This window comes from Pinus tabuliformis, chromosome 8 (assembly GCF_031772625.1).
Source record: "Pinus tabuliformis cultivar Carrire ecotype Pingquan chromosome 8, CPIR1, whole genome shotgun sequence".
Taxonomy (NCBI): Eukaryota; Viridiplantae; Streptophyta; class Pinopsida; order Pinales; family Pinaceae; genus Pinus; species Pinus tabuliformis.
In genome coordinates this window covers 679,954,121-679,973,536 of record NC_142294.1, presented here as the reverse complement: position 1 = coordinate 679,973,536, position 19,416 = coordinate 679,954,121, and the positions used below count along the sequence as shown (strand labels likewise).

Sequence of the window (19,416 nt, the reverse complement as noted above, 5' to 3'; positions counted from 1 at the left end):
GAATGTCAATAGTCTTGCAAACAGGATGGCAAAGATGTGAGAAAGAAAGTTAATGAAAAAATATTTTGGAAAAAGGCAGCAGAGATTGTGAAACTTGTTGAGCCACTGGTTAAGGTGTTGCGGTTGTTGGATGGGGAAAAATTGGCTATGGGCTTCATTTATGAGGCTATGGATCAAGCAAAGGAGCAAATAAAGGCAGTATACAATGATAGAGTGGCTAAGTATGGGCCCATTTGGGAAATCATTGATCAAAGATGGAACAATCAACTCCATCCTCCTATACATGCAGTTGGGTTTCTCTGAACCCATGGTATCATTATAAAGCTTTGGAGGCAAAAGCTTTGACTGGGGAGGTTAGAGATGGATTGATTGACTGCATTGACCACATGGTCCCTAAGGAGAGTGATCAACTGGAGATACACCGACAGATCACTTGTTTCAGCAGAGCCACAGGTACCTTTGGCAAGAACCTAGCAAGGATTGCAAAGGAAGTAGATGAGCCAGGTAAACAAGAATTTGAATTTTCAAATTCTTATTTTGTTAAATTGTTTATAATTTGAAAGTTGGATATAATTTGTTGAGCTAACTCATTACACAACTATGTTTTTTGTAGCACAATGGTGGGAGGCTTTTGGTAGCTATTGTCTTCAATTGCAGAAGTTTGCAATCCGTATTTTGAGTTAATACTTGCAGTGCTACTGGGTGTGAACACAATTGGTTTGTCTTTGAGAGGATTCACACGAAGAAGAGAAACCATTTGGAACAAAAACGGTTAAATGATCTAGTCTATGTCCAATACAACCGTTGACTAAGACGCAACCAATCGCTGAACAAAAGACCTGATACAGATTCCATTGTGTTGGAAGATATTGATACAACATCAGATTGGGTAGTGGAGAGTTATCCAGCAGAGTTTGATTCTGATGAGGATATTGGTCTTGATTTGGATTTACAGATGGAGGCATTAGTTGAACATAATGTTCAGTTGAATGCAAATCCACTTGTACCATGCCCAAGCCCAAGTCCTCCAATTGCAGGCACTTCCTCTACTCAGCCACGACGGAAGCGCATATCTCGTCTATCTCAGTGTGCAGCTACTGCGCCTGCTAGTGCTACTACTTCTACAGTTGCAGTTCGAGATGGTGATGAGGAGGAGGAGGAGCCATGGGTTTCACTGTCTGACTCTGATTCAGAGTCTGAACCAGATGATATTGGCTTCTCTAGCAGTTGCCAGTAGTACTAGTGACTAGTGATGTTTTACAGTTTACTTTTGTTGTAGATCATTTAGAGCCTTCTTGGTTATGTGTTTTTGTTTTGATCTATATATCATGTATGTATTGGACAGTGCACTGGGTGACATTTTGATATAATGGATATATTCATGAGCCTACTTTGATCATCTGTTGTCTTATCTCTATATTCTAATGCTTTGTGTTTGGAAACATGAATGAAAATATTTAAAAATATGTTTTTTCATTAAAAAAATAAATATTTAATGTATTTTTTACAACGACCGAGTCATTGAAATCAAACCGGCCAAGTCAATACCGAGTCGGAGTCGAAGTTGGAGCCAACCCTCGGCCGGTTCCGAACCCGAGTCGAAGTTTTAAAACATTGATGCTATATAGATGGACATAAGAGGAGTTTCTCTTCAAACATTGATGGTCATTAGTACTAAGCAGCATCACCTACAAAACATAGTTATAGATTGGGTCAAGTCCATTGGCAGCATACAAGATGATACCCCCATTCATTTAATGACAACCTGGCCCTAGGGATGTAGCCCTTTTTAGAGGGGGGTTGTTAGTCCGTCATGCACTATGTTATTGACCTTGTAGTTGATGTTTTGTTGTTATGATGCGCTTTATGATGGTTGATAGCAGATGATGTTTTTGGACTCATTATCTGCTTGGTAATTATTTATTTGATGATTAATTATGAGTATTTCATTTATTTCATTGATGATTGATAGTGAGTAGTGATGACTATTTTATTGATGATTGATCATGAGTTTCAATGACTATTTCCTTAATGAATGATCATGAGTTTCAATGACTATTTCCTTGATGATTATGTATATATCCATGACAGTTCACTTCCCTTCATGATGCATTTTGTGACACTTTTATCTCTACTCCTAAAGCTTAATTTCACCCCAAGTCTGATGTAGTGGGAATGGAAAGGCCAAGAGACATTCATGGAAGGGAATCATTATCTTTTAAAAGATTAGAAAAGAGACGCTTATCTTGTGTGAGGGAGCCAGTTGTAGGTGAAGGATCTAAAATTCTTGGGTTTTTGGTAAAGGATATAGAATTCTTGCCTTCAGAAAAAGATTGATTTCGAATGGGAAAAATCTGATAGCTGCTCTCGCCTAGTCTCTATACATAAATGAGGCTGGGAGTGTACCTGGCCAAGTAAGTATACTAATGCCCATTGAAATTGGCAATTGAATTTTGGGCTCTGGGGCTCCACAACTGAGAGTAGTACCTGTGGTACCTAACTAATTCGAGATAATCACTGGGAGATGAAATTGAACAATATAGTGCTTGGAGAGTAACTTCACTACTGAGAGTAGTACATGACCAATCAGGGGTATTCACTAGGAGCTATAGTGGGCATTTTTGCACACCATTTTCCCAAGGCTTATCAGGATCCTGTAAGTCCATGAGTCTCCCAACCACACCATGGTTGATCAGTTGAATATTTTATATATCTGCTGGGCAAAGTGAGTGAATTTTGGTTGAGCACTTAGTGCTTTTTTATCGCTACACCCTTATTGGGCTTGAGCCCCTGCTCATGGTGCACCAACTAAGTTCAGGTGACTCAGTTGTTTGGGTGGAAAGATGCATCTTGGACACAATTTGCCCTTTACTGGCACTGCTTGTCGAGCATTGGTTTGGACCAGATGTGGGTCATCAGCAAGGCAAAGGGATTGCAAGTACTTAATGTTCTGCTGCTTAGAACAGTATTTCATTGTAAATTTTACCTGATTTGTTTATATGGGGTCGATTTACTTGACTGTTTAGATATGATGAGTTACTTGATATATATATATATATACTCTAAAGAGAGAGAGATAGAAAGAATTTAGCAGAACACCCCTCCAGCCAGCTATGCTGGGCAGTACTCCTACAGTAAACAACCTTACACATGAATTAAGATTTATTATAGTAACTACAGGTCAAACTACAAAATGAGATGTATTGCAGATTTCAGCTGTCAAGGCGTCAAATGTTAACCCTGGCTTAAACCCATTAGTAGCAAAGCAACAGGACAGTATATTGATTAGGAAAACAAAATCATTTTTCTTTTCTTTTTTTGTTCCTTATTCAATTGGGCTTTTAGTTGCTACTGTGGAAAGTGGCAATTGCCAATATGCCAGTATCATTTTAGAATCGCGGACCTTCCAAGCCACAGTAAGTGTATGGGTGCCTAATAAGCCCGAATTTATGTTTGAGCCCTCAGTTCCGATGGCTCAAAATTAAAAGCCTGTGGAGCTATATCATTGCAGGTTCAACTTGGTCAGGAAGAAAGTAAGACACTAAGTTTAAATGCATGCTCCTATCTGATTCATTGGCCCACATTGACGCCAGGCTCGGGAATTCACACTCATTCTTCGCCGGTAAAGCCACACTAAAACGTCAAGGTCATTTGATCTAGTAAATTTCCTATATTATAATCAAAACAATGGGTGTCGTTACGATCTATTAAAGCTTCATTTAGTCCAGCTTCTAACTAGCTAGATCCGAGCTTCATATAAAAGGCTCTAGACGATTGGCAAGGCGCTGGTCGTACAAAAATATGGAATTTAAATAAAGGAATACCACATTTAGCCTAGGTCCCAAAAAGCTTCGAACCCGGGCTGCCTAGAACTACGGAATTCAACATTGAAATGAAAAGGCTGCTACATCATTAAAATATCGATTAATTGAAGATAAAATCTATGAAACCATGAGAAAGCCCTGAAAAGCACTAGGATCAAATTATGGATAGCTAACCCTGACCTTTTTCTGAGCCAATTTCTGCAACTTGGGGATCTCTTCATGCAATCTGGCCTTGGTGCGTCGAATTTCAGCATTCAGAGTCGCGACCACTGCCCTGTTCTTCTCCTTCGCGGCATCGTCAGCTTTCTGGTACCGAAAAAGCCACAAAATTTAGCAGTTTTTCACGGCATTTTAGAAATCGAACCAGGGAAAATGTAGGGAATACCGACCTGCTTTGCGGCCTCGATGTCGGCCTCGACAACGGTATAAAGCCTAACGAAGGCGTCATTTCCGGAGATCTGATTCTCCTTCTGTTTGTCGATGTCGTATTTTTCATACTTGTTGCAGATGGCGTCCACCCGCGTAAGAATGTCGATGACACTCATCTTCGCAGTGATCAGATCTGATGTGCTCGAAGCCTACTCTTGCGGATCTGCGTTTTCCCTCGGAATTCCTTACCCGAGAAGAAAACAAGGATTCCAGCTGAGAGCCTTGATTTCAAATCTCTTGCAGTAGGATTGATTAAACAAACATATTGAAAGATTGATTAAAAATCCTTGAGTGAAAGATTGCAGAGTGACTATAAAGGTGCAACAAATTGTCAGAAGAGATGTAGGTTGCTGAACTGTCACAATTCGGTGGGAAGTAAAATTGAGCTTGTTCAAATTTGAAATCCGCATGGAATTAGCTGTCGTTTATAGGAATTTGGCATCGAAGGTCGAATAAAGTTGTGTGGTAGTCCACCTTTCTTGCGTTATACATTTGACTTTTTTGTTTTCATTTATCAACTCACAAATTTGACCTCCCCAAAACGATTTCACGTCATCTTCGTATAATGATGTGGACACTTTTCAAGAGGTAATATGTGATTATGCGAGGTATGATTAGTGTTGTATTAATTTATTTTTTTGTGTAAGTTTTATTTTGGAGTTGTTTTTAGTGTGATTTTTGTTTTTTTGTGGGTTTTTCAGTCTAATTTCTCTAAAATTCGGCAGGAATTTATTCAAATCACAAGTTTGATGGGTAACCCCTGCACAATCTAAGTGCCCTAGGGATTTTTGAGGGTGTTGAATCCATATATACAGGCAAAAAACCAGTTTAAATAACACAAATCAAAATTTCACCTCAAATTTTTCAGTCAGATTCCGGCATTGGAAAGTCCAAAAGGTCGCACTAAAGACAACTCCTTTTATTTTTACTCTTTCAATGTTGTGATTCATGTGTGTAATCATAGTTTCATTATTTTATTTTCAAGTGTGTGGGGCTAGGTATTTGTGTTGTGGAATGAATGGATTGAATGCAAGATCTTTATTGCATTATGTGAGAGTATTATCGAATATAATGTGCATGGTGTTCTTCTTATTTAGCAATTTTTTTTCCTTTGTTTGGTGGTTAGGTTATTCATTTGCTTGAGATTTGTCAACTAGCCTTGGAACTCTAATTGAACACCCCATACGTCTTCTTCAAGGTCTAGCATAGGGACATCAAACAATTGGACCTATACTCAATAGGCCCTTTCTTTTGTAGAGTGGGAAGACCTTTACTCGTTGCTTTGTGTATCCCTATACTCTTGGCTAATTCTTCTACTCAGTGCTAAGTGTAGGCATTTGCCTTTCTCTTTACCAAGCACAATGCTTCAACTCGCCATTTAGCACATTCACCAAGCGAAGCCACTTTGCTCTCTAGGTCTACATTTGGGCAAATTTCTTCCCTTTAATTTCCTTTGCTTGATGATGCACCTTTCTTTTCTTAGCGATATTGTACTTGGCCAAAATTAATTTTTCATTGTGCAATGGAATACAGAGTGGGATGAAAGATCTGGTTGAGATACCCCATTGCATGCAATGTACTGTGCACCAATGCAAAGATGAAATAAGCATTTAATCCATTTATTGAATAGGATGATGTGTCAGTGCCTGAATTTGTCTCCTACATTTTAAGGCCCCAATTTCAACAAAAATTGATGTCATTTAGTCTTTTCCCCAACAACAACGCACAAAAAGATGGAATGTCCAATGAACTTTGACTTTGTTAGTGTCAATGGACCCTAGAGTGGTATCAAATTCTTGTGATGTGAAACTCCTTAATGACAGAGCAAAATGAATGGGTTCTTTAACCCCATATTTATGGTGAAATCCCCCAGTTTCAAGTAAATCATAGACAAAGGTGTGAGCCTTAATGATCCGGATTGGATCATGGTCTTATTTGTCATCCATCTTGATGCTTTCATAGTGGAAAAAGTGGAGGAATCAGCGCACATGACCATTTTTACTGATGGGACATAGTTTGGCACATTGGGGTTTGAAACCTTCTAGGAGCATTTTGAGGCATCAAATGACATTTTTTGGAGGTAAAACTTTGTCGCTTCAGTGTGCCTTTTTTCCATATTCTACACATAAAGACATTTCCAATGGCGCAAGAATCACCTCAATCGAATTTTGGTACCAGAAAGTTGACGATGTCACGAAGGAGAAGAACATGACAGTGGTCACAACTCTGAATGTTGAAATTCGACACACCAAGACTAGATTGTATGAAGAGATCCCCAAGTTATAGAAATTGGCTCAAAAAAAGGTTAGATTTAGTTATCCTTAAGTGATTTTCAGGGCTTTCTTATGGTTTCATAGATTTTCTCTTTACTTAGTTGATATTTTAATGATGTGGCATCCTTTTCATTTCAATGTTGAATGTTGTAGTTCTAGGCAACCCGATTTCAAAGCTTTTTGGGACCTAGGCTAAATGTGGTATTCCATTATTTAAATTCCATAATTTTGTACGATTAGCATCTTGCCAATCATCAAGAGCCTTCTACATGAAGCTCAAATCTAGCTAGTTAGAAGTTGGACTAAATGGAGTTTTACTAGATAGTAACGACACCCATTGTTTTGATTATAATATAGGAAATCCATTGATCAAACGACCTTGACATTTTAGGGTGCCATTACCAGAGAAGAATGAGTGTGTATTCCCAAGCCTTATGTGAATGTGGGCCAATGAATAAGATAGGGGCATGCATTTAAATTTAGTGTCTTATTTTCTTACGGACCAAGTTGAACCTGCAATGATATAGCTCCATGGGCTTTTAATTTTGAGCAATCGAAGCTTAGGGATCAAACATAAATTCATGCTTATTAGGCAACCATACACTTATTGTGGCTTGGGAGGTCTGCAATTTTAAAACGATAATGGCATACTAGAAATAGGAGTATATATGCAAAAGTTATGCCACTCGGAAGTTGACCTTCTTGTTTTGTCCACCATAATTTGATAGGATGTTACTTCAACCCCCATTTCTCAAGGAAAAGGGGCTAGCCATGTGATCATGAAAAAGAATACTCTAGAAGTGTCCATATTGTGACTTTGGTTAAGAGTCGAGGGAGTTAAGCCTAACCACTAGTAGACTATCAAGTTATTTTATAACTGGACCACTAGCAGGAAAAGGGGGTTCCATTATTTTTTAGTGCATTTGTTCCATAGACGAGTAGAGTAACCAAGAGGGATAGGGAGAGAGAACATAGAGAGGATTTTTGCACTATAGTGGCCCACGGACGATAGGCCTTGCTTCTTTGTACTCGCATCCATTTTCTATTTAGAGAAATAGAGTAGAGTGGCCTCACCTTCCAGCTGGGTTTTCTCCCGAAAGGTTTTCTTGCGTTATATATTGTGCCAAATTGTGGTTTTATGAGTTTTTATTTCGTTGTCCTCTATTTTCTGCATAATTATAATTTGCATGCATATACAATAAACAATAATTTACATATCCAAAAATCTAAAGAAAAATAAACCCTCATAGTGTAGATTTTGGATTTTTAAGTACTATAATTAATCAAATCTATTGTGACGAACTATCGAGTGGAATATCCATGACAGTTTATAGATCACACGAGAAAGTGTTGGAAGTATTTTGAAGAAAGTGGTAAGTATAAGGCATCGAGCAAAGGATATGTGTTTAGCGCCTTTACTCGCCAAGTATACAAGGCATGTGCTTAGTGTGTGAGAAAGCAAGTTTGTTTGAAGATTGTTGAGTACATAGATTATTAGGTTCCTAAGCAAGGAGAAGACAAGCAACAAAAAAATGATGACAACGAGAGGTAGAAATTGATTGCATTGTCCCACTAAGCAAAGAGTTTTGCATTGCTCATGGCTATTGCTTAGCAACAAGTAGGTGGTTTGTGGTCAACAAATTTAAGAGAAATGCAAGATATAATGCAACAAGAACAAGCATAGTAAGTAGTTTGATTAAAAGTTATGAGCTCCATTAATTTTGAACATGCATGTTTGTCAAAGGAGAGGTGGCTAAGTATGTCATTGATTCAAGCTCCTATGATTCTTTGTTTAGTTTGAAGAAGGTCACAAAGGAGGGTCAAAAAACTAAATGAAGGACCCCAAAATTCATCACATTCAAACAAAAAGAAAGGTCATGGAGTGAAGATCAAAGTAAGAGGAAAGGCTATTGAGCATTCAACAAGTAGATGCATAAAATGGATCAATCAATCATAGAGTGGGGAATGCAATCTTTGATCACACATGAGAAAAAGGAAATGATATATTGTGTGTAAGTATATGAATGGCAAGCAAAGGGGCATATGCTTGGTGGCCATGTGCTCAACAAAAAAGGGGTCAAGGACTCATCCTGATGCATTGACGAAAGGAACTCAACGTCAACAAAGAAAGCATGGTTGGATTTCCTAGCAAAGTGGAAGGGCCACAAAGGAAGGGAAATTAATGGAGAAAAGGGAAACCAAGTAAAGGCCCACATGCTTGATGACCTTATGCATGATGGATATGAAATAATGAGTATCATTCAAGCCTTAACCAAAATGAAAGACTAATGCCCTAATAAGTGGAGAAGTCACATATAAAGCAAATAAGGGACATGAGAATAAAGTGCATGCTATGGGTAAGGTGGTTTTAGACGAGTGTAGGAATGTGTAGAAGTTTGATTCCCTTACATCAATGATGCACATAGAAGCAAGTTGAGATGATGGAAAGACTAAGGCAATCCTACTAGTGCATATGTGGACCAACCAACCACAACCATGTAGCACCAGGGCCCATAACTTGAAAGTGCATGTTGGCACCCTTTTTCCCATATAAAGTTAAATGGACAAAGCACGGCTCCTAACTCTAATAATTTTCATTGGAAGGAGTGCAAGGCACCAAGTTAGCACATCTAGAGACAATCATTTGTATGTCACATATGCCTAGGGTGTCCAACATTGTGCTCACAACTATTGTAATTTAAATAAAAAGGGGGATCTCCCGAAGACCAATGTTTAATTGGTCATCATTGAGATAAGTTCTCTCTAACATGAAATAACACAAGCAGCCTTGAAGCTACCTAAATTTTAAATGTCATTGTGGGAAAATTGTGGAAGGTGTTGAGAAATTGTTCCCAAAAGGTACTACAAGTTAATAAGTTGTATACATCCTTTACCAAAAAAGAGATCTTAGTATCATGTAATTATATACATTGAAATGATGCATGCAAAGGGATAACTACAAGGGCAATGTAGGTAAGAATGCTCATATCTCATGTATAAGAATGAATGCACAATTGGTCAACATTAATACCTCCATACCTATTGAAGTTCTCATGAATAAATAATGATTGATTGCCTCAACAAGAAAACGATAAATTATGCTTCGTTACTTGATGCACACAAAAGGCGATGGATATGTTGTAGTGAGGGGGGACTTGTTGAAGAGACACTGGTTATTGCACATTAATGAAGATAGATACCTCCACCAACTAAAAGATAAGTTTGATGCTTATTTATATGTGTACTTGCAACAAAGAAGGGGTTTGATCTCCTCTACTGGAGGGGTATGTTATTGGCCCAATTGTATTAATTTATTTTATATCTGTAAGTGTGCCCATCGCTTCTTCCCCTTCTATACTTCATACCTATTATTCCAAAATTGCATCTAATAATATCATGGATCCATTGCTACTTGTGTGATTCTCATGGATTGTATCCTCAAATTGTGTATATAAAGGAAAATTTGATGTAATGATCTCAATGTCAACCCCTCAAGGTTTCTTTGTAAACTCTGAAGGATTAATTACAAATTGCACATACCTTATTAGAACCAAGCAAATCTATGTAGTGAGGCCCCTTTGAAGTTTGTACGCAGAAGAGAGGAGATCCCCTCAGTAATTCTCTCATCCTCCTCAACTCAGCAACAGGCTTTGGATATGGTAAATTAGGCCTTGGCTGGTCAATTTATGGGTTTATGGTACCTAAAAGCAATGGAAGAATGGCTTCAAAAAACTTGGTTTGGAATGATTAAGGAAAACCTCTCGCACTTTTTTAGTGGGAAAGGGTGTTTTTTTTTTCAAAGGAAGATTAAGTTCTGATATTCATAATTGGGTTGTATTTTTCAGGAACAAGGGGATTGTGCTTGAATCAATGCAATATGGATTTCATTCTAGAAAATGACATCCCTTCGACGGTTCTAGTGTGGTTTCGCCTGCCTCGTCTACCACTTCACTGTTAGTGGAAAGACATCCTGAGGGCAATAGGGAATTCACTGGGAAATTACATTGATAAAGTAGAACCAAGGGCCAAAATGTTGGCTTGCGCCCATATCTACATGGAGGTAGACTTGGAAAAGGATTTACCGGAGGTCGTGGAACTAGTAATTGACATTTGGAAATTCATCCAACAAGTGGATTACACGCAATTGCCATTCAAGTGTAATTAATGCCATGAGTATGGGTACTTTATGAAAAATTGCCCCAAGAACGAACAAGTGGAGCCAACTACCCAAGACAATAATGATTAGTAGCACCGACTTAAAGATAGAAAGAATCTAATAAAGCAAGGACCTGACCAACATAAAACACAGAACGAGACCGCTCAATCTGGTATTCTTAAGACTCCACAAAAGAAATCGAAGGAAGCTACTTTGGGATCGAGCTTATCTCCAAAATAGAAGAATAAAGATAAATTTACCTTTGAATCAGTTAAGGAAGGTCCCTCAGGTTTTATCCATACAAATTGGTATGACAGTCTGTCTCTTGATCCTCACAATATTGTGATTACAGACACAGTTGTTGTGATCAACCAAATCCCAATAGATACTGTATTGATTCAAATTCAAGAATTTTATCCCTCGCTAGAAGTGGCCAACAATATGGAAATTGGGGAAATTCTCAGATCGCCCAAGGGAATTGATCCCACCCAACTCCTCTTATTGGGAAGGAAAGGATCCATGGACATGTAAGACAAAACAAATGATGAACAGTTGGAGGTGGTCTAGAAAGTCTAATATGGGAAGAAGAAGGGAAAGGAACAAGATGAAAAGGACAAAGAGCTTGGATAGCAAAGACCAATCCCTAGAATAATAAGAAATAAGAATATGCATGATGCCTCTAGGGTAGCCCCACCCTTGGGTGGATCCTAAACTGAAAATTTATGAAATGATGAAAGTCCTCTCATGTAATTGTTGAGGATTGGGCAATAAGGAGCATTCTATGAGAAGCCTAATTAAAAGAGAAAGGCCATCCATTATCCTTTTTAGGAAACTAAGATGGAGGAAGCATTGGTCATCAAAAAGTGTAGTAAGGTGTTCAAGGCTACTAGAGCCATTTCCGAGAGTGCTCAAGGTGCATTTGGGGGGATTTGCACTTGTTGGGATGAATTGGTGTGGACTTATATGTCCTCTTAGCAGTCTCAACATTGGATCATGATGAATGTATTTCATAAAATTACCATGTATCAACTTAAGGTGGTAAACCTTTATATGCCAACCCAATCTGGAGAAAAACAGGAGTGTTGGAACTCTTTGATGGCCTTGCTAGATGCAGAGGATAGTGACAAGCTATTAATTGTCGAGGACTTCAATGTCACCATTGCACAAGTTGAAAAGAAAGGTGGATCGTTGGTTAGAGACACTTTTAGAGAAAAAATGGAGGATCTTATGTTTGCTTGGAGTTTGTAGGATGTCAAGCCCACAAGAGGTAAGTTTACATGGAACAACAAATGAATCAGCCCAGGGCATATTGCATCTAGGTTGGATAAGTTTTTGCTTCATATTTCATTTTTAGAGGGCCCCTTTGTGTGGTCTTCAAAAATCTTCTTGTGGGCAGACTATGATCATTGACCAATTATGCTCTCTCAGTCTAAAGTACAAAGGTATGGTCCTCTCCCATTTCAATTTAATCATCTTTGGCATCAAAATGAAGAGTGTGTCACACTCATCAAGACCACACGAGGTCATTAGATTAAAGAGTATCCCATGCAAATTTGGAAAGAAAAATTAAAAGGTTAAAATGGGCCCTTAAAGCTTGGGCAAAAGTAAAGTTTACTACAATCGAGGAACAAGTGAGAAAAAGTCAACTAGAGTTTGAATTAGCCTAGGTGCAACTGGAAAATGAGCATGTTTCATTCAATTCCTTGATGAGAGAAAATGAGACATTTTCTACCTATCAAAAGGCCTTAATGGTTAAGGAGTAGCATTGGAGACTAAAGTCCCAAAGTTTGTGGCTAAAGGAAGAGGACCGGCACATGACATTATTTCACAAGAAAGAAAAAGGCAAGAGAGCTCAGAAACAATGTGCAAGAGATAATAGACTTACGGGGGGTCAAATTGACTACTTATCAACAAATCAAAGATGAAGCAATGGTGCATTTTCAAGCCCTTTACTCTGACCCAAGCCCAAGTGATCTAGAGATGGAAAAAACAATGTTGGAGAATGTCCCCATATTGGTGTCGGAGGAGGAAAATTTGGCTCTTACTAAACCTATTTCGGAGGAGGAAATCTAGGAAGCAATGTGGGATTTTAACCTTGACAAAGGCCCAGGACCTGATGGGTTTTTTGATCATTTTTACAAGCAATGCTGGAATGTCATCAAAATTGATCTAGTAAGAATGGTTCAATATGTTCATCAGTCATGTAAATTAGGTGGAGCTATAAAAAAAAATAATCTTGCTTTAATTCCAAAGGAGACTAACTCATCATCCTTCTGTAGATTTCGACCAATCTCCTTACGTAATGTGTCTTACAAGGTCATAATTAAAATTATAGCAAATAGATTGAAGGCTCTACTCCCAAAGCTAATTTCTCTTAATCAAGGAGGGTTTGTGTCAAAAAGGAAAATTATGGATAACATAGTGATGGTTCAGGAGGTTGTTCACTCAAGCAAAACTAAAGGAAACAAAGGAATGATTATTAAAATAGTCATGGCAAATGCTTTTGCGCATGTTCATCACTCTTTTTTTAAAGTCGTGCTAGGAAAATTTGTATTTCATGCCCAATTTATTAGATGGGTTGAAGCTTGCATCTCAAGTCCTTAGATCACCCCCCTAGTGAATGAGAAGCCCACATAATTTTTTTTTAGCATCAAGATGACTTAGGTAGGGATATTCTCTCTTCCTAGCCCTGTACATCATAATGATTGATTCGTTAAGCAAAAATTTGGACGTGGAAAGGAATGTTGATCTTCTTCCTAGAATTTCAATTATTAATGGAGTTAAGAATATTAACCACTTACAATTTAATGATGACACTCTCCTACTAGGTGGTGCATCTATTCAAATTGAAAGAATATTTAAAACAATTTTGGATACTTTTACCCATGCTCCAGGAGGTCTAATAAACAATCTCAAATCACATTTGTACACTTAGAATGTCTCAAAAAGGGACACGGTAGGCAACTCTTTGTTTCTCGACATGAATCACAATGACTCTTTGTTTCCCTTTCTTTGTTGAATGGAAATCCTTTTCACACTTAAGCATCCTTGTATGTCTTGTGGCAATAAGAATCTTTGTGTGGCAAGCAGTCCTAGAAAGAATAAAGAAAAAAATGAATCAATGGGGTGCCTCTTGGCTAAGTATAGCTAGTAGAATAATTCTTCTCAAGTTTTTTCTATCAAATCTTCCTTTACATCAATGGTCTTCCATGTTGGCCCATATAAGTATTCAAATTGAGATTACAAAACAATTAAGGGAAATTTTCGTGGCAAGGAAGTAGATCTAATGCCAAAAAGTTTCATTTAGTTAATTGTAAAATGCTACAACCCCTCTCTCTAGGGGAGGGTTGGGCTTAAGAGACCCATGGCTGCTAAATCTGTCGATGGGAGTGAAAATAGTATGGCGATTTGTTTTAGGAAGATTCAATTGGTGGAAGCAAATTATCATAAGGAAATACTTGGGGAGATTAAGGCTAAAATGCTTAGATGCCCCCTTGCCTTCTTGTAATGGTTCACCAATATGGAAACTAATTGTTGTAGAAAACCATCTCATTGTTTCTAAGCTTACATGGCTACGAGGCTTTGGGAAACATATCTCAATGGATCAAGCTAGAATCATGAAAAATCCACCTTTAATAGACATACTCGAACTCTCCCCTTTTTTGAATTAGTTGTCTTCATAGGGGAAATCTTGTTTGAAGGACATCTGAGTTTGGGACACAGATGGAAATTGGAGTAATTGCGACATAGGTTTCCCTCCACAGCCTTCAGGTAATTTGGTTTCAATATTACTTCAAAACTTTAGTGGTTGTGCACCCAAATCGATCAAATCAAAATATAGCCGAGTATGGGGTTGCACTGGCTATTTGGTAAAAGAAGGGTATAATTCATTAGTTAGCCAATGAGAGCTTCTCCAAGCTGCAAGAATTTGGAAATGGGTGTGGAAAAAGGACAAACTACCCAAATTCAATGCCTTTAGTTGGATGCTTTTACACAATAAAATCTTGATGTTTGAAAATTTGCGCAAGCGAGGCATATAGGGACCTTCACGGTGTGTTTTATGCAATAATCAAATGGAAGATATTCCACATATTTTCTAGAGTTTTCCATTTGCAACGAAGGTTTAGCAGTGTTTGATCATAGGCCTCAGATAAAAAATTTGCTTCCCCAATGATTGGGAGGTTGCACTAAAGAATTTCCATATTCCTTACCATGGCTCCTTCAAAGGAAAGGTCATTCTCAAACGAGCCTAGATTTCCCTCCAAAAATTCATGTGTTGGGAGATTTAGCTCTCACGTAACCATGCAATTTTTATAGAAAATAAAATCGAACAAGAGGTGGCTGCTAATAGGCCTCTTAGTTGATTAGATGAGGTTATCCACTCTCACCTAGAAAACAACGTAAAATCTTCGATGTTGAGACCCGAGAAGAGAGATTGGTTTAGTAGGGTGGGAAGCAATCTCTAGGGATCGAATTCCTTGAGATTCATGAAGCTCATATGGAGAAATTAGATACTGTGAATGACAGAAGAAGAGTTTAATTGTTGGCAGGTGTTTCTGGGAAAATTAGTGTCTTGTCGAATGACTAACCCTTTAGGTTTGGCAGCTACCCTAGAAACAACAGTTTAAAGCAATTCAATGATTTTTCCTACGTATAACAAAAAAGAGAAAGATAGTGGAACCAACCTGGAACTTCTGCTTAATCCCTTGCTTGATCTCTCTCTCCTTTGGCAGATCCTGCAACTCCTCCCCATACTTAACACGCTTGGAGAGTACCTGCACAAGTACAACAACAAAGAACCGTCAAAGCATCGTGATCTATTACAACATAAACATTACAAAATCAGATATATAATGAACAAAATGATAGCATTCACAATTGCACAATCATATGGGAGAAAACTTAAATAACTTTATTAATAGAAAGGAGAATTACAACCCAATTGTCTGATCCAGTGCCATCCTCCCAGCTTCAATCCTTCTTCACCTCATGAAATAGCAAGATCACACCAACAAGAATACAATGCTCTCTCCTCAATTACAAACTATCAACACTTACTTGCAATTCACAAAATTCCAGCCTCCAGATCTCTTGGATGGGAGATCCTTTTATAGATGTTTGCAAGGGTGTGAGTCATCCATGGGGTTTGATGAGTGTCATTCCACTTGTTACAATTGGTTCCACAAGAGAGGGGAATTGGAGATGGTTTCCTAGTTCTCTTGTTCATTCTTGGGCGAATTCGGAGAGGCAAGTGGCACAAGAGAAGTTTCTAGAAGATTCCATGAGCAACCAACTAACAAAATGTCCCATAAATTTGTCCATATTCGCCCATCGCACCGTATAGAAGGCCTAAACAGTATGCATCGCACTTTGCCAGTGGAGCAGTGAGTATGGTTCAATTTAGGCAATTTCTGGATGGTTTCTCAGATGGAACTTTTGGGGAATGTTGTATTCAGATGACTATGTTCCTTTAGGGTATGAAACAACTCTTTTAGGGGTTGATGAGCCCTAATATATTGACATTTAAGTTTGGGGTTGATGTGCCCAAATATGTCTATAATAGTAGGTGACAAAGAATATTTTTCTCTTATTTTTTGATGGAGCCTCAAAAGGAAATCCTGGGGTGGCAGGTGCAAGGGGGGGTTATTTTTTATCCTGATGGACAAAAGGAGGATAGGTATGAATGGAGTCTTGGCCACCTGACTAACAATATGGCAGAAGACTATGCCTTGTTTCAAGGCTTAAAGATTGCTCAAGTAAAGGAATTGCACAGATCATTGTAATTGGGGATTCACAAAATATTATAAGGGCTTTGGTTATGGATCGTAGGCCCAAAGACATGCAATTTACTATTGTTCTATCTCAAATTCTGATGACTAAATTTCATTTAATTTTTTTGTTTCATGTTCTAAGAAAATTTAATAAAGAGGTTGATAGCTTGGCCAACCAAGCATGCAAAAGGGGGGTGGGGTCTTTATGTTTGAACTCTCACCTCAACATTGAATCTCTCCCATGACAAATCCCATGGCAAGTCGAGCTCAACACATGGACTAGAACAGGGAAAAAATCAGGATTGATCTTGTTAATTAATAAGTGCATGTATTTCAAATGTTTTTTGTTCTTAGGCACATTTTGGAATTTTTTTGCATATAGATATAGAATTTTGGTATCGGTTGAAATAAGGATTGAGGCTATCTGGTTTCAGTATTCATGGAGAAACTTACATCTCCCATCCTTCATCCTCAGTCCAACCTCTTTGTAATCTCACAATCTATTTTTATTAATACAAATACATTATTTCAATTTTTTTTTTTTTTTAAATTGAGAGATTGATTAGCATGGTTCATTGAAAGTGCAATGCCTTCACAGATTTCTACATCCACACTCAAAACTTGATTGAGGATTATCTCAATGCCATAGGCCAATGGTTGAAACACCATTACACACTGAGTAGATCCCTCAAAAAGGTTTCCTTTCTTGTTCGTATTTTCATTCTCCAGCATGAACCCCTTTTTATCTATTGTAAAATTAAAATATGAAAGATACAATGTTAACTCTCATGGAAAGGAGGAATTGTTCTACATGGTGAACACTTACACTATCCCGATCCTTTCTAGAATAGGATCACTGAGTGTTACATTGATAAACACCCCTAGCCTTAATAAATAAATCACTTATGGTACCACTATATTTTAACGGTACACAAGCTACTCAACCAAGTACAACATAACAAGTTCCTTTTACAAAATTACAGATTACAATAAGAATGTACTAATTCATAATAAATAACACTCAAGAATGCTAACAAGATAAGTATAGATAGGTCAACTCATTTCTCATATGTCAAAATAGTTAATGGTAGATAAACGCAAAGTAAAGTGTACCAAACATCACAACAAAATAACACATATGAGAATGTCTAGAAAAGCCAACCAATGTTAATAGGAAAACTACACCATGTACAATAGAGTTACACAAGGTACATCAAAGCCTCTAGGGCAATAATGTCAACTAAATCAATCTACGACTCTAAGGTTCATAGGACAAACGTCACAACCTTTGGTTCATAACTTGAAACAATTACAACAACCTATGGCTCATAATGATTCACAACACTAGGGATGTCTTAGTGTGTTCAATCTCTTCTATATGATTTTCTAATTCTTTAGACATAAATTCATTACATAGATAAAGACTGTGATGATCAAGTTTGATTGTGCCAAACACAAATACCTTGGAAATTTCCTTGTTTTAGGTTTTATTGGATTAAGGTTGATGATAATCTCTTTTAGATATCTAATTATTATCTTTGACTTTACCATCTAACTTGCATGTACAAGTAAAAAAGAGGCTCCAATAAAATATTCCTAATCAACCACATATGCTCAACTTCCAATATGATGGTGTTGCAACTTTAGTGCAAGTATGCACCTCTGTTGGACAACAAACCTCTATGTATTACACTAAATTTTGTCACCATGATTGTCGATTCAGATCTCTCGCCATTCGATGGCTGTCTCAAGTGAACCCCCTATGAAGCTTAAAGTAAAACAATACCAAGTACAAAAGGAATTTTGGGTTGCACTACTTAAAACCCATTTTTGAGCATCTGTGTAGTTTTCCTAGCCATTACCTGCACATGTGCAGTTTTTACCATTGTGGCCTGCACAATTCTATGCATTTTCTTCCACTATAAACTGTGCAGTCCTGTTCACGCAAGTAAAAATAAAAAAAGAAAATTCTAGAAGATTTGATGGAGGAATATTATCCAAATTAGAAACCTCGAACTACTACATACCTGCGCCTCATCCCTTGGTTCATGGAACTAATCTCCTCCTCTTAAGCATCATATCCCTTGAGAAGAGGAACTAGAAACCTCCTCCTCTTGCCTATAAATTGAGCACAAGACTAGAGGATGAGGAGAGACTTGGATTTGTAAACTTATGTTGTTGATTTTGGGTCTGAAGAGCTTGTCATCAAGGGAAGGAATGAAGACCATTGGAAGAGGCTTGTGACATCAAGGCAACTAGGTTGTAAGCTTGTTCTCCTTTGAATTTAATACAAAGTAGTTGTTATTTCCTAATTGCGTCTATTTTGATGTTATTTGTGAGATTCCTTGATCACTCGCATGGTTTATAACTGATTATTGATTCAACTATATGTTGTATGTTAAGTTAGGGATTTCATTTACCTTCGATTTTATATGCGAGATGCTTTGATCCCTTTGAATGTTTTTGTCTACACATATCTCTTTTGGAGCATCACGGAGAAACTGTTGAAAGCATTGGGAAAGCCTCTAAAGCATTGAGGAAACGCTGGTTGTAGAAAGCACTGAGACGACTTCTATAAGCACATCGCTAATAGGTAAGTGATTCTTTGTGTACTACATGTTTCATGTTTTAGTTATAGGCTAAGGAAAGGTAGCAATTCTTTTGATATGTGTTACTAGGTTTTGTTGGAAATCTAGGGAGATCCTTCTTGTATGCAAGAAGTGATTTGTCTGCTTAACAAATTGGTGACCATACTGGGGAACAAGTGTTCCTTTTATTGTGTCCTACTGTGACCATTGACACCTTTAGACCCTTTTAAGAATTGAAATTTCTAGTTTGAGACCTTTATTTTTATTTTTTCTAAAATTTTCTCGGACTACGCATTTGATCTTTAGGCACAGTGAGCATATCTGCGCATTATTCCTTTAGCACCAGTGCGTATGTGCTTGAATCAAACTAATGAC

General features: G+C 37.7%; 1 protein-coding gene across 2 annotated transcripts in view; it reads right to left on the bottom strand.

Annotated features, from left to right (window-relative positions):
* Positions 1 to 4,666, bottom strand: part of LOC149237414 (syntaxin-71-like) — a 91,742-nt gene extending 87,076 nt beyond the window's left edge. Inside the window, exons 1-2 of one of the 2 annotated variants that reach the window (XM_089372648.1) lie at positions 4,214 to 4,666; positions 4,005 to 4,130 (exon numbers count right to left, since the gene is read on the bottom strand). In XM_089372648.1, the coding sequence (XP_089228774.1) occupies positions 4,005 to 4,130; positions 4,214 to 4,369 (282 nt within the window). In that variant the 5' untranslated portion in view covers positions 4,370 to 4,666. The remainder of the gene's footprint in view (positions 1 to 4,004; positions 4,131 to 4,213) is intronic. The other variant, XM_089372649.1, reaches the window with a different exon arrangement.
* Between the last annotated feature and the right edge of the window lie 14,750 nt (positions 4,667 to 19,416).